General features: G+C 40.0%; 1 protein-coding gene and 1 pseudogene across 2 annotated transcripts in view; both read left to right on the forward strand.

Annotated features, from left to right (window-relative positions):
* The window catches only part of AP4E1 (adaptor related protein complex 4 subunit epsilon 1), a 60,601-nt gene extending 51,126 nt beyond the window's left edge, over positions 1-9,475 (forward strand). For both annotated transcript variants that reach the window (XM_047736669.1, XM_047736670.1), the window contains 3 exons: positions 3,047-3,237; positions 5,180-5,337; positions 6,384-9,475. In XM_047736669.1, coding sequence (XP_047592625.1) covers positions 3,047-3,237; positions 5,180-5,337; positions 6,384-6,544 — 510 coding nt within the window. In that variant the 3' untranslated portion in view covers positions 6,545-9,475. The remainder of the gene's footprint in view (positions 1-3,046; positions 3,238-5,179; positions 5,338-6,383) is intronic.
* Positions 223-2,153, forward strand: LOC125104194 (heterogeneous nuclear ribonucleoprotein A3-like; annotated as a pseudogene).
* Positions 9,476-15,314: the final 5,839 nt, after the last annotated feature.

Genomic DNA, 15,314 nt, shown 5'->3' on the forward strand with positions numbered 1-15,314 from the left:
CCCTAGCTTTTTTTTTTTTAAATATTTTATTTATTTATTTGAGAGAGAGGCAGTGAGAGAGCATGGGCGAGAAGGTCAGAGGGAGAAGCAGACTCCCCGTGGAGCTGGGAGCCCGATGCGGGACTCGATCCTGGGACTCTGGGATCATGACCTGAGCCGAAAGCAGTCGTCCAAGCAACTGAGCCACCCAGGCGTCCCTCTTCCCTAGCTTTAAGAGATTGCCATTGTGATTTCTGGAAATATGTTTAATTACGTTATTGTATGGGTGTCCTTGGTGGAGTTATGATGAGATTTGACCAGTAGATGAGTTAGTTAGTCCACAAGATGCACTCCGTTTCTTCTGTGGGCTAAAATGTGTTGAATGGGTTATTGCCTGAACCACTGACAAGGGCAGAAGTTCCTGACTCTAGATGGGCATTAAGTTCACCAGTGGAACTTAAAAAAAAAATGAAAGAGATTCCAGCCTCAAAATGGAGGTAAAACTGCTGCCCAGTCCTCCCCAAGCCCCACTCCGGCTGTTGCTGCTGCCACTGGGAGGAGGCGGCCATGATCCAAAGGAACCAGAGCAGTTGAGAGAACTGTTTTCTGGTGGTTTGAGCTTAGAAACGAACTGATGTTAATTTAACAGAACATTTTGAAAAATGGGGTATACTTACAAATTGTGTGGTGATGAGAGACCCCCAAACAAAAACTTTCTAGGGGTTTTGGTTTTGTGACTTACTCTCGTGTTGAAGAGGTAGATGCAGCAGTGTGTTCCTGACTACACAAGGTTGATGGGCGTGTAGTGGAACCAAGGAGAACTGTTTCTAGAGAGGATTCTGTAAAGCCTGGTACCCATCTAACAGTGAAGAAAATTTTTGTTGGTGGTATTAAAGAAGATACAGAAGAATATAATTTGGGAGACTACTTTGAAAAGTATGGCAAGATTGAAACCATAGAAGTTATGGAAGACAGAGTAGAAAAAAGAGGATTTGCTTTTGTAACTTTTGGTGGTCATGATACAGTTGATAGAATTGTTCAGAAATATCACACTATTAATGGGCATAATTGTGAAGTGAAAAAGGCCCTTTCTTTTTTTTTTTTAAAGATTTTATTTATTTATTTGACAGACAGAGATCACAAGTAGACAGAGAGGCAGGCAGAGAGAGAGAGGGAAGCAGGCTCCCCGCCGAGCAGAGAGCCCGATGTGGGACTCGATCCCAGGACCCTGAGATCATGACCTGAGCCCAAGGCAGCGGCCTAACCCACTGAGCCACCCAGGCGCCCCCAAAAGGCCCTTTCTAAACAAGAAGTGCAGTCATTTGGATCACAAAGAGGTCGTGGAGGTGGATCTGACAACTTCATGGGTCGTGGAGGAAACTTTGGAGGTGGTGCTAACTTTGTAGGTGGTGCTAACTTTGGCCATGGTAGAAACTTTGGTGGAAGAGGAAGTTATGGTGGTTGAGGTGGTGGCAACAGAGGCAGTTATAGAGGAGGTGATGTGGCGACTGTGGTGGTTGTCCTGGTTATAGTAGTAGAGGAGGCTAAGGTGTTGGTGGACCAGGATATGGACAGCAAAGAGGCAGAAATGGTGGTGATGGTGGAGGATATGATGGTCATAATGAAGGAGGAAATTTTGGAGGTGGTAACTATGGTGGTGGTGGACTATAATGATTTTGGAAGTTATAGTGGACAACGGCAATCAAATTATGGACCCATGAAGGGGGACATTTTGTTGGAAGAAGCTTGGGGAATCCTGTGGTGATGGTTATGGATCTGGTGGCGGAAGTGGTGGATTTGGTAGCAAAAGGTTCTAAAAAAACAGAAGAAAAGGGCTATCGTTCTTAGCCGGGAGAGGAGTGAGGAGTTGTCAGGAAAGCTACAGGTTACTTTGGGACAGTTGTCCCAAAAGCATTAGAAGAACTGTAAAAATTTGCCACAGAAGTAATGATGATCCAAAGTCAGAAAAGTTACTAAACTTAAATAGGAAAATCTTCTTGTTCAGGACCGTCATAGCCACAGTTTGCAAAAAGTGCAATTACTGATTAATGCAATGTGGTATCAATTAGATGTACATTCCTAAGGTCTTTTATCTATTGCAGCTTTGTCTTTGTCTTATTCTTTTCATTATATCAGGTATATTACCCTGTAAATTGTGGTAATGGTACTATGAATAAAAAATTAAGGGGACGCCTGGGTGGCTCAGTTGGTTAAGCGGCTGCCTTCGGCTCAGGTCATGGTCCCAGCGTCCTGGGATGGAGTCCCATATCGGGTTCCTTGCTCGGCAGGGAACCTGCTTCTCCCTCTGTCTCTGCCTGCCTCTCTGCCTACTTGTGATCTCTCTCTCTCTGACAAATAAATAAATAAAATCTTAAAAAAAAAATTAAGGAAATTAAAACAAAACAAAACAAAACAAAATCCAATCCAGTTGCTTGAGTTCTATCCCCATAGCTTGAGTAAGTGTGTAGATTGAGAAGGGAAGACACCTGTGTGTGTGTGTGTGTACACACACACACACACACACACACACACATTTTTAACTCCCCTGGGATTTTAAAAAATAAATTTAATTTTTTAAAGATTTTATTTATCTGAGAGGAGAGAGAGAGAAAGGGAGCAGGAGCAGGGGGATGGGCAGAGAGAGAGAGAGAGGTAGACTCCCTGCTGAGCAGGGAGCCCAACCCTGGGATCATGACCCAAGCTGAAGGCAGACACTTAACTGACTGAACCTTCCAGGTGCGCCAAATCTCCTAGCTTTAAACATCTGGTGCTAGCCAGGATTGAAAACCAAAAGAGACAAGTTTAATAATTTTTATATTGTTGTTGCTATATTTTACAGAGATTTTCACTGCAATTTGTTACATATCTTTTACCTATATACTATTTCTTAATTATCTCTGTGCTAATGAATTTTTCTCAAAGTTGTCAGTCATTTTCATGATGTGGTTTATTTTCAGCATCTTACAGTAGTGTGTTTTTGTATCACTTCAATAAAGTAGAAAATTGGTATTCATATGATAGTCTGTATTGATCCCTTCTTCAGTACTTTTATTATTTTTATTTACAGATCACTGAGCAACCTGGATGCTGCTTGCCCCCAATAGAAGCAGGAAGCATCAAAACCTTTCAATATAGCGTGCAGATGGAGGAACCTTTTACAGAAGGGAATCTTTCTGGTTTTATAAACTATCAGATGATGGATACCCCGTCTGTTCAGCTTGAATTTTCTGTAAACTTATCACTATTAGATTTCATTAGGTAAATATTTTCTGGAAAGTTATTTCAAGTTATTCATTCATTCAGCAAATATTTATTAGGCCTTCTCTCTGGACAGAAACACTGTGCTAGGTGCTAGGGAGTATAATAAATATACAGTCCCTACCTTTAGGGAGTGTTCAGTCTGGGGAAGAGACATTAAACAATCACATGAATGCATATCTAATTTTGAAATGTGCTGTGAAAAGAAAGTAAATGGTATGAAGAGCAATTATAATATGGGACCTGATTTAGGCTGGGGTTGATTAGTAATCTTGGAAAATCTCTGAGAGAAAGTAACATTAAAGTAATGTTTAAGCTGAAATAACTCCAGAGATTCTGCCTTGCTTTTAAAAAAAAAAGCTTTTAAAGTTTCTCTCATTTATGGTTCATTGATTTGAATAATTATTTCATAAAATCTGTTTACTAAGCTTTAGAGATCTATAAGAAAATTACTCAAGGTTATTAAACTTCTGTTAGAGATATTGTCAGTATTTAGCATTATACTAGACACTATGCAGTATTATCAGAATAATTAAAGATGACTTCTTCACTCTTCTGCTCTCATTTGGTTTTATGGATATATTTTACTGTGTTTTTTTTTTTCTTAAAGATTTTTATTTGTCACAGAGAGAGAGAGAGAGAGGGAGGGAGGGAGAGAAAGCGCACAAGTGGGGGAGCAATAGGCAGAGGGAGAGGCAGGCTCCCCACCAAGCAAGGAGCCTGATGTGGGGCTCGGTTCCAGGACCCCGGGATCATGACCTGAGCCGAAGGCAGCTGCTTAACCAACTGAGCCACCCAGGCGTCCCTAAATTTTACTGTATTCAAGCATTTTTTAAATTGAACGTTGCCTGAACCAAGATTGCAGAATGCCACTGAATATCTATAAAATTTTTTTAACCTTCACCCATTCATTTGTGTCACACTGCTATAATCTTTACCTACTCTTTAAAATCTTTTAGTAAAAACACTGTCACTCTTTCAAAGAATATATTTCTGTGCATGGTGCTGTATAAGATAGAATCCAGCCTTCTAAAAACTTATATTCTCTGACTAAAGGTGTATCCCATGGCGAGCATTAGTGACCTGAAAAAGTACAATATATACAATAAACAGTTCTTCAGTGTGTATTAATAAAATCCTATGTATCCTTAAAAAATATTTTTCCTAATTATAAAATAAGTGTGCAATTATTATAAAAATTCAAATGCTATAGAAAAATATAAGTAGAATTTGGAAGTTCCTTAGAATTCTACCCCCAGAGACCCAGTGTTCACTATTTGATCTTCAGTCTCATGAACCGTTTTCTTTTTTTTTTTTTTTAAAGATTTTATTTATTTATTTGACAGACGGAGATCACAAGCAGGCAGAGAGAGAGGAGGAAGCAGGCTGCCTGCTGAGCAGAGAGCCCGATGCAGGCTTGATCCCAGGACTCTGGGATCATGACCTGAGCCGAAGGCAGAGGCTTTAATCCACTGAGCCACCCAGGCACCCCTCATAAACCGTTTCCAAAAATACATTTATTAAAATTCTTTCCTTGGTCTAATTTACATAAGGTGCTAGATACTTGTATTCATACTCTTGTACATGATGTTGATAGTGTCTTACTATCCCCAAATCCAAAGTATACATGAAAGTTTTATGTTTAAATGATTCATGAAATTACTTGGTAAAATTTTACTGAAATTACTAATACTTAGACAAAGAGAGAGCTGAGTGATTTATTGAAAAGACATCTACACTTTAATAACATCTTTTTTCAGTATTTTCATCAGTTTGGAGGATGGTAAACATTCTAATCATAGTTAATTTAAAACATAAATTTTGCAGGACCCAGGTTTACAAAGATTGTGTTCTATTCCCATGAGTTATTTGATATGTATTTGTTTGTTTAGAATTATTTCATCCTTCTGGACATAAATCTAATTTTAAAAATTATTTTCAGGCCATTAAAAATCTCAACTGAAAACTTTGGCAAACTCTGGTTATCCTTCGCAAATGATGTGAAGCAAAATGTTAAAGTGTCAGAATCTCAAGCTGCTCTGCCTTCTGCCCTAAAGACCCTACAACAGAAACTAAGACTTCACGTTGTTGAGATTATAGGTTCGTAGAGTTACGAAAAGGCAATCTTGTATTTATAGGGGCTTGCTCATAGTCAGAACACAAATCAGCTTCTATGAGTATCCGATTTCGTAGAGCTGTATTTCCTCTTATGAGTACCTTTCAAATGAGTGTGTTGTTCAGACATTATTAAGTAATTTTTTGTGTGTGGTAAATTACACATGACGAAAGTTTCCATTTTAACCAATTTTAAATGTACAGTTCTTTGGCATTAAGTACATTCATGTTGTTGTACAACCATTGCCACCATCACTTCCAGAACTTTTTCCTCTTTAGCTAAAACTCTGTGCCTTTTAAACACTAATTCATTATTCCCCCTCCCTCTCTACCTCCTGGCAACCACCATTCTTATTTCTGTCTCTATGAATTCAACTATTCTAGGTGTCTCATATAAGCAGAATCATGCAATATTTGTCCTTTTGTGACTGGCTTATTTCATTAACCTGTCTTCAAGGTTCATTCATGTAGCATGTGTCAAAACTTCTTTCCTTTTTAAGCCTGAACACTATTTACTATTCACTGTATGAATGTACCACATTTTATTTATCCCTTCATCTCTTGATGGACACTTGGTTTGCTTCCCCCTTTTGGCTATTAGAAATAATGCTGCTGTGAATGTGAGTGTGCAGATAATCTGTGTTCAAGTCCCTGCTCTCAGTTCTTTTGGTTATATAATTTTATATTTAATTTTTGAAGAAACTGCCATATCATTTTCCACAGCATCTGTACCATTTACATTCCCACCAGCAGTACATAGAGGTTCCAATTTCTCCACATCCTCACCAGCGATGGTTATACATACATACGAGTGTGTGTGTGTGTGTGTGTGTGTGTATGTACACACACACACATATATATATATATACTCATATATATATCTTAGATATGAGTAGGAATGCATTTCTGTACTGTTCAGTGATGTTGAATGTCTTTTCACATGCCTGTTGGCCATTTATATACCTTCTTTGGAGAAATGTCTACTGAAGTCCCTTTGTCTTAAAGAAGTTTTAATTTTTGTTTTGTTGTAGGCAATGAAGGGCTTTTGGCCTGTCAGCTGCTCCCATCTGTCCCCTGCTTGCTGCATTTTCGAGTTCATGGTGACGTACTAGCCCTGTGGTTTAGATCCTCCTGCTCTACTCTTCCTGACTATTTACTGTATCAGTGTCAGAAGGTGATGGAGGGATCCTAGCAGAAGCTCTGCTTATATTTTACTCCCATCAGAATAAATGGTTTACATAGATAAATGTACTTACCAAAGTAAAAAGAACTCTTGGTACTTCTAATGAAAACGGGGCTTATTATAAGCTATGGTTCTATGTGTTTTCTTTATGAATCCTGATCAAGAAAGATCCCAAAGGAACTGTATCCTTAACCTTTTACTCAGGATTGTACAGTACGTTTGGGTCCCAAAAAAGTGACCTAAACTAATGTTATAAATTGCTAATGATTTATATGTCACTTAGTGTAGAGGGACTGAAAATATTTATTTTGTTATAAATAATTTTATAGCAAATTTCCTCTAGTGCTAGCTGATTTGTAGTAAAGCCAAGTCTCAGTTTTCTGCACTAATGGAGGGGAGACAGACATGGCATTGATAATCCCAAACCTAATTCATATTTGGCTTTGGAATGCAGTAAGCTTTTTGATAGGCAGGTAATTACTTTCAATTATGTTTTGCTTAAATCAGTACTGAACTAAGTTGGCACAGCACACACTGACAGTTCAGGAGATCCATGAGCATGCTGGATATTGGGGGGATTCAATCTGTGATATAGTTTTTATTGTAGATAACTCATTACACATACTTGCAGATAATTTGGCTCCAAAATTTGTTTATTTTCCCACTTGCATTTATTTTTAAAATTCAAAGTGAATCACTGTATTCTTATTTTAAAAACCCAGAGCCATTTACAAAATATTGTCATGTGGAAACACAACCTATAAGAGCACACAGTACTAAAACAAACAGATATAAAAGGACATTTTAGTTATGGTGAATATCTTAGTGTCCATTTAGGTCCATTTAGGTCCTTTTGACAAGCTGAATTTTGTGAGTACAAATGGGAAAGTCATCTTTACTGGCTTTTTGAGTCCGCTAGTACTCAGTGGATAGAGCCAAAGCAGTGACTGCTTAAGTATACCAGACAGATTCTTCAGTAAAATATATCATTTTTTTGTTGTTAGTTGTGCCTTTATGGCCTCTGTCAGAACTCTTATCAGTAAAAGAGGTTAAGCCTACTATGAATGATGGACCACAATCTTGAGATTGTACATTAAAGTTAAAAACTGAAATAGTAAGTATTTTATAAAATCTTATGGTGCTGTGGAAAATATTTATTATTTCACTTTTTCTGACACTTCACCATGGACACTGTTCTGGTAATATAATTTTAAGTCCTTGCAGTTAATTCTCTGGTTAGTTGGTACTGTTTGTCACACAGGTGTGGAATTCAGTTTAAATTATCTCACTAATCATAACTGATACAGATACTAAGGGGATTCCCCAGAGCTGATAGATTTCATTCGTTTTTCATGTCTAGTGTTTTCCTCCCTAAAAACTCAAGTGCTATTTTAAAAAATTAATATTAAAGTTACTTGTTTTTAAAAAGGTAGCACCTTGTTAATTTTATGCTTTTAAAAACATGCAGTGAAACCTTGCTACAAGAGCAATGATAAATGACTGGAATTTCCTGTCTAGGTTTCTCCTTTTGAGTAGAAGATCAGATTCATCTTCAGGTTCCCAGCGTTGTAGTGAAGGGTATGAGCTCTCTCTGGGGTGTAGTGGACACTGGGGGCTAAACTTATCAGCTTCTTTATTTCTACCTCTGTCACCAACACCCCCCTAATTCTGCTCTTACTCTGACAAAGAAATAAGATGTATCCTCTCACCTTGTAGAGGAGAGTAGTGTATGGCAAAGGAGGTGCTCTAATTTTTTGTGTCCTTACTTCTCTGTGTTTGTGTGATCATGAAGGCGGGTTGAGTATGGAGCAGTGGGTGTAAGGTGTCCAGCAAGCAGACGGACAACCGCCTGGGAGAGATTACAATGAACTATAGTGCTGCTTGGCTGCAAGATTGTTCAGGGGTGGCAGCGGCAGTTGTCATGAAAGACATGGCTTGGCCAGCAGAGCTGTCTAATGGTGGGACATGTGTAATGGTAGGTTTGGGTGGGGACGTTGTTTTGGCCTGCCACAGGGAACTTCGTGCCACTTTTGTTCTTTCTGAACTCACTAAATGGAAAATAGGGTGTCAGAGTTTCCGCTGAAGTGATTAGTAGAATGTTTACAATGTTTATATTTTTATGGTTTTAAAAACAACAACAAAAAGAGAGTAAATTGTAAAGAACTTCAGAGCAGTATATATTTTGCCTAGATTAATTCAGTGTTTTAAATTCTAAATCAGGCATCACCAACCTTTTTTGCATTGCAGGAACTGTGACTCTCAAGTAGGGAGAATGAGTTTTGTGGGTAGACGATCTCTTTACCGTACAGTTGCAGTTTAGTCATGTGAGGGGGCAACATTTGGAGTAAGAGCTCTGGTGGGGACCCTCAGTTGTGTGAGAAGGCCGGCGACGGCAAGCGTGAACCTGGAGGTGAATACAGGGCAGACAGGCTCCCACCAGAGTAGTCCCTGTGGGGGCGAGCAGATCAGGCTCAGGGGAACGTGGGCCCCGAGTGAGGGTCCTTCTGAAGATACCACAGATGGAAGCAGCGCAGTCCCCAAGCGCTCATGTGCCAAGCTTGCCGAGTGCAGCATGTGCCCTGCAGAGCGGCGGCGTTTTAAGCAGTGACCAGCTAGCCTCTACCAAAACAGTTGTGCTGAAAATGCAGTATTGTATTTTTTCTTCTCTTTTATTTCATGTCCGTAATATTGTACAATATTGAGCTCTTTGTCTTTTTTATGGATAAATGTGGTCTTTGTCTCATAATTGTGAGCCACTGAAAGTGCACTGAACCTATTCACATGTCTTTAAGGTGTTTTGCTGTGTAAAATTTTAGGAGAGAAAAATGCAAGTGAGAATGACAGCCTAACAGGCATTAATTACCTTATTTTGGAGTTGAATTCTGTAATTGCAAAAAATTCAGTTAAACGTGTAATAAATACAAAATGATCTATACTGTTCTTTGGTCTGTGTGTTTTTTATTGTCTAAACAGCAGAGTAATCAGTAAATCCTACTCAGTGATTTGATGGTGTTGGTGAAACAGAACAGACACAACTGGAATAGGATGAAAAGAGTAATTTGCTCATAATGGTCCCGAAGAATGTGGTCTAATTGGTTAAAAGTAAAGATACTGCTGTTTTTGTGTGATGTTCAAAGAGAACTTTGTGGGCTTCTGACAGGTTAGAGTGTGGATTGATCCTCAGGTGTATGTCCGTATCCTCTGTAGCCTGATCAGAGCATTCAAAGCAGTGTTCTGTTTCTATTATTCCCTCTCCCTAAAGCCACCAGAAGATGCAAGAAACACGGTAAGTCAGTTGGTGACTTAGTGACCAAAGACTCTGAGTCTCCTGGCCATTTCTGCATGTGTATCCTAAAACACAAAGCTAGATCAAAAATGGCATTAAATCTCACCGATTTGTGCCTACCGTTGGCTATAATGTATAGCAGACAAATTCTGAGATTGGCAGCCCCATCTTTGGGGCACAGAAGGTAAAATGCACCACACCTGCTGCAGTAGTTGAAAAGAAGGGCCTGGTGAAGGGAGGGTGGGCTATTGCCAAATGGGCCAGGATTCATGATTGTATGAAAGCTACTTGTTTATTTGTGTGCATAATGAGACTATGAACTTTTTATGATTAAGGACCATGTAAATGTTTTATGTTCCTTTTGCCTGATACATAATAGGCACTCACTGTTAGGGGCTCAGCTTACTGAATGAATGACTTGTCCTCTCAAAATAAGTAATCTGAGACCAGGTAATATCCAGGGATTGCTTTTAGCAATCCCATGGCTCTCCGAAAAATGAAGCAAAGTGATCTGACCTAGTTTATAGATACAGGTCAGCAGAAAGGGGTTCTGGTGAAACTACTTGTGCCAATTTCTATCAGGTGGGAAAGAGGAAGCATGAGTGCTTGATGGGACCTTTACCGACCTGAAAGCTAAGTCCTACGAGAAGGCGCCATGCCATTTAAGAAATCTCTCTGCAAATATAGTGTGATTACAGATACGATGACTTGGAGGAGGACATTTCTGCATTATAGCAGATGCCCATGAAGCTGTATTGATCTAAAAGAACTTGTTCTAGGACAGAAAACAGTGGACATTTGATCAGTGAAGCTTAAGATAGGTAGCTAATGAATATGATAAGGCAGATTTACCAGCTAAGTTAGCATTGCCTGTTTTTTAGAAGAGTGAGCACTGTGATAATGGGGGGGAGCAACATACATTAACAAGGCCAACAGCATCAGGAAAGAACAGGTCTTCTGAATAAGCAGCAGGAAACAGGAAACAGAATTACTTAAAAGGAAATGTTTTTTCCTATGCATCACCTGGGAAACTCTATGGTGGGTGCCTGGATCCAAGATAGGAAGGTACCTAAAAGATGGATGTAGAGAACCTTGAGAACTTAAAGATTGTGGCCTGGATACAGGGAAGACAGACCTGGGCAGGGGGAAAATATGAATGATGTCAAATAGCCATGAGTTTCCTGGAGCATCTGTAATGCTCAAAATACAGTGAGTTCTTTTGCAACTAGATTGTGGGCTTCTTTCCAAGAAAGGAATCAATTTTCTTTAGTTATTTAAACTATTTTCCTAAGTGGATTTTCTTTTTTCTTTTTTTTTTTAAAGATTTTATTTATTTATTTCACAGAGAGCGATCACAAGTAGGCAGAGAGGCAGGCAGAGAGAGAGGAGGAAGCAGGCTCCCCGACAAGCAGAGAGCCCGATGCGGGACTCGATCCCAGGACCCTGAGATCATGACCTGAGCCGAAGGCAGAGGCTTAACCCACTGAGCCCCCCAGGCACCCCCGGATGAGTACTTTTCATTCTCCAGAACATATTGTTGAGGCCACTAAACAGCTGACCTTAGGAAGTTCTTCCCTGATGCAGTCTGGCAGCACATGTGCCAAATGGGCAGACTAGAGCCCAGAGATTTTTTGGTATTTCAGTGAAGGAAAAGCACTTGGAAATCTGTTTGATTGCACGTCTCCATCCCTTACATTGTGTGACAAGCAGAAAGGAACAGAGGCGAGGTATGATATAGTCTTAGGGGGAGGGATTTGGTCTGAATTGCTACCATATAATTTAATGAAGTTGAGGGCAAAACCAGTGAGTGGAGCAAGCTGGTCCCCACTGATAATCAAGGTATAAGACCTGATAGATCAAGGTTAAGAATTTATTTTTTCATTTTAGTTGATTAATAGTGGCTCGAGTTAAGTAGAAGAGTTATTATGAGCTATGGGAAAAATGAAATGATTTGGACCCAAATATTGGACCAGTCTTCAACTACACAGGCTTCACAAGGAGCCTTTTTGGAGCAGACCTGATTTTATGCTAATGGGCTGACTTAGAGTGGCTCCGACAGAGCCTCAGGATGGGGTTGGTTATTAGAAAGACCTAAGTGATGAGAGGGTTTCACAGGGGCAGAAGTTCCTGTGCTCAGTACCCTTTCAGACTTGCCCTTTGTACAGCATCATCTGGTAGTTCTTGAAATGTGGCCAGTCAGAATTGAGATGTGTTTGAAGTATAAACATTGCATTTCAAAGATGTAGTGCAAAAGTAAAATAATTTTTATATTAAGGATGTTGAAATAGTATTTTAAATATATTAGACTAAAAGTATGTTATCAAAATTAATTTCACAGGTTTCTTTTTATTTTTAATGTGGTTACTAGAAAGCTTAAACTCCGTAAGTGATTGCATTATATTTCTATTAGTGCCATCTTGGATCTGACTTTCAACCAAGATTTTGATTTACAGCCCTATAGAGGTCAAATCTAGAAAAAAACAATCAGTGCTTATTCTGTCCCTTCCTTGCTCTAATCTTGATATTAAATCCATTTTTAAATTTTAAAGGCAATTCAGAGAGAATTGAAGTTTTGTTCTGGTGCAGTTAAGTTGCTTGGAATCAATTTGATCCTTTCAGCACCTGCCTTTAAGTTTTCTTAGGCTGAGTCCAGAGCAGTCTTTTTTTTTTTTTTTTTTTAAGATTTTATTTATTTATTTGACAGAGAGAGATCACAGCAGACAGAGGCAGGCAGAGAGAGGGGGAAGCAGGCTCCCTGCTGAGCAGAGAGCGCGATGCGGGACTCGATCCCAGGACCCTGGGATCATGACCTGAGCCGAAGGCAGTGGCTTAACCCACTGAGCCACCCAGGCGCCCTGAGTCCAGAGCAGTCTTTAGGGTTAACACTATTAAGGTTAACACCTTTCTGAAGATACTACCTCTGTCTCATGGGGGCACTTTGGCTGGTGGAAACAAAACTATTGCATCCCAAATTCTAGCCATCCTGGCCTCCCTGATCTCTTGGGACTTTTCCTTCCCAATCCTGTGCCCTGATCCTGAAGCTGCTTCCAGGCAGTTAGCTGGGATAATCATTTTTGGTTTTGTTTCCCTTGGTTTTTGTTTCCCTTCTTTCAGAGAAATCAAGAGTCCTGCACTGGGTGTTTTCCAGTGTCTGAAGATCATGATTTCATGTAATCTCTATAGTTTCCCAGTTGTTGAAGGCAGGAGGGTAAATCTAGTCCTTTTTACTCTTGGTCAGAAGAGGTAGTACCTTAATTAGGTTTTAATTTCATGAAGGACACATTCCTATCTTAGGCATTCCTGAGTCACTTGATCAAATTCAGTACAGAATTTGAAAGGAAGAGGCATATTTTACTCTGTGTGGACATAGAACTGGAACACTCCTCTGTATGTTTTAGGTTTGGCCAGGTTATTAAAAATAATGTACTGGGGCGCTTGGGTGGCTCAGTCAGTTGCGCGTCTGACTCTTGGTTTTGGCTCAGGTTATGATCTCAGGGTCATAAGAGAGAGCCCTGTGTCGGGCTCCACACTCAGTGCAGAGTCTGTTTGTCCCTCTACCCCCCCCTGCCACTCCCTCCCCCAAATAAATAAAGAAGTTCTTTTTTTTTTTTTTTTAAAGATTTTATTTCTTTATTTGACAGAGACACAGTGAGAGAGGGAGCATAAGCTAGTGGGAGAGGGAAGCTTCCCACCGAGCAGGGAGCCCGATGCAGGGCTCAATCCCAGGACCCTGGGATCATGACCTGAGCCGAAGGCAGATGCTTAATGACTGCGCCACCCAGGCACCCCTAAATAAAATCTTTTTTTAAAAAAAGATATTGTACCTACAATTGGGGGATGCAATTAGCATTGAAAGGAAGAGCCCCCTTATTATGGCAGTTAAGCACTGGTTAAGAAAGCAGAATGGAGTATAAGAGGACTTCTGAAATCTTCCCATCAGTGTGAAGCCTCTGAAGACTTGTGTCCACCGACAGTGCCAGACAGGCCAGAAGGGCACAAGCCTTAGCCTCTGCCTGGAACAGCCCCAGGCTAAGAGTGCTGTGGTAGGCCAGCCTGAGCCCAGCTCTCCCCAGCACTGGGAGCGGTTATTGGGAATGTTCTTTGTGGGAGAATACTATGGGCTCTGAACTGCTAATTTCTCTGTGCATAATAGAAGGGTTTTTTGTGGGGGGAGGGCAGGGGTAGAGGGTTGTTGTTTCTTTTCTTTCTTTCCTTTTTTTTTTTTTGAGGTTTTTTGTTTCTTAAAGTTTCCTTCCATGAACATTGAACTTATTAATGAAAATGTCAGCTCGTGGGCTCTCCAACAGAGTTACCTTTCCCAGCCTCTTCCTTGGATTTCAAGGGCCTAAGTCAGTAAAGCAGGGTATCTCTCAGGAGTTGTCCCTGTAATGCCATGTATCTTCTTAGTACTGGCATTTTTCTTTGTTAGGGGTGTGCACATGTGTGTGTGTGTGTGTGTATTTTTAATGAAGTGATTCTCTACTAAATTATTTCTTGGTTTAAGAAGTACTGTTATTTGTCTGAGTTTCTATTGAAGTTCTTTTGTCAAAGTCATTGCAGGTGGGTCTTTTGTGCACAGAAGATCAAGAGTGGCACCTGCTATCACATTTCTAAGCTCGGGACGGACGCTGCCATCTATCACATCGCTCCTGCTTCTGGACTCAAGCCTCAGCTTCAGAATCCTTCCTACCATAGCCCTTCAGTCATCCACCTCTTAAATCGTCGGTAATCTAAGTTGCCACTCAAAATGAAGCCTATTTGTCCTGTTTTAAGTAGTATGTAATTAGTTTATAACAACCTCTTTCTAATTAGGGGCTTCTCAACTAGTAGACTAGAAGGAGCTCTCCGCCTTCCAGCTTCATCTGACGTAATATCTCCTGTCCACAGTGACTCTCTACCCCTAATCAAATCTAAAAGGCCTCCAAGGAAAAGTAATTTGCTGTCACAACAAGGTAACATTTATTGAGTGCCTCTGGGTCAGAAACTGTTCCAAACACTGTTATGTGCTTAATCTGCCCAACTGCTGTATTTTCCTATTGATGAAGAAACTGAGGCTCAGGGAGCTGAAGTGACTTGCCCGAGGTCACACAGACACCTAGCAGAAGAGTTAGGACTACAGGGATTTTATATTCGTCCTTGAACATCCTCTGCCCATTTTCTTATTTCTTTTTTTTTCTTTTCTTCTTCCACACCTTGTGGCTTTGGTGAGAAGCAGCTGGCCCTTTGGGAGTTCTGCCAATTAGAGGGTGCCATAACTTCTGTGAGCAGACAGATGGGGGATTTTCTTTTCTGACTAGAGAGAGACATATTTTGTTTTTTCTTTTCTTGATTACTTAAAGATTTGAAGCCACTGTGAATGCTGAAAGTCCAGCTAGTCTAAAGAAAATGGAGAAATTACAGTAATTTGTTTTTATTTTAGTTTGACAGTTGGGTCAACAAATTAAATAATGCTGTGATTATTTAAATATTTAAATGTGTGATTATTTAATTAAG

This window comes from Lutra lutra, chromosome 7, assembly GCF_902655055.1.
Source record: "Lutra lutra chromosome 7, mLutLut1.2, whole genome shotgun sequence".
Taxonomy (NCBI): Eukaryota; Metazoa; Chordata; class Mammalia; order Carnivora; family Mustelidae; genus Lutra; species Lutra lutra.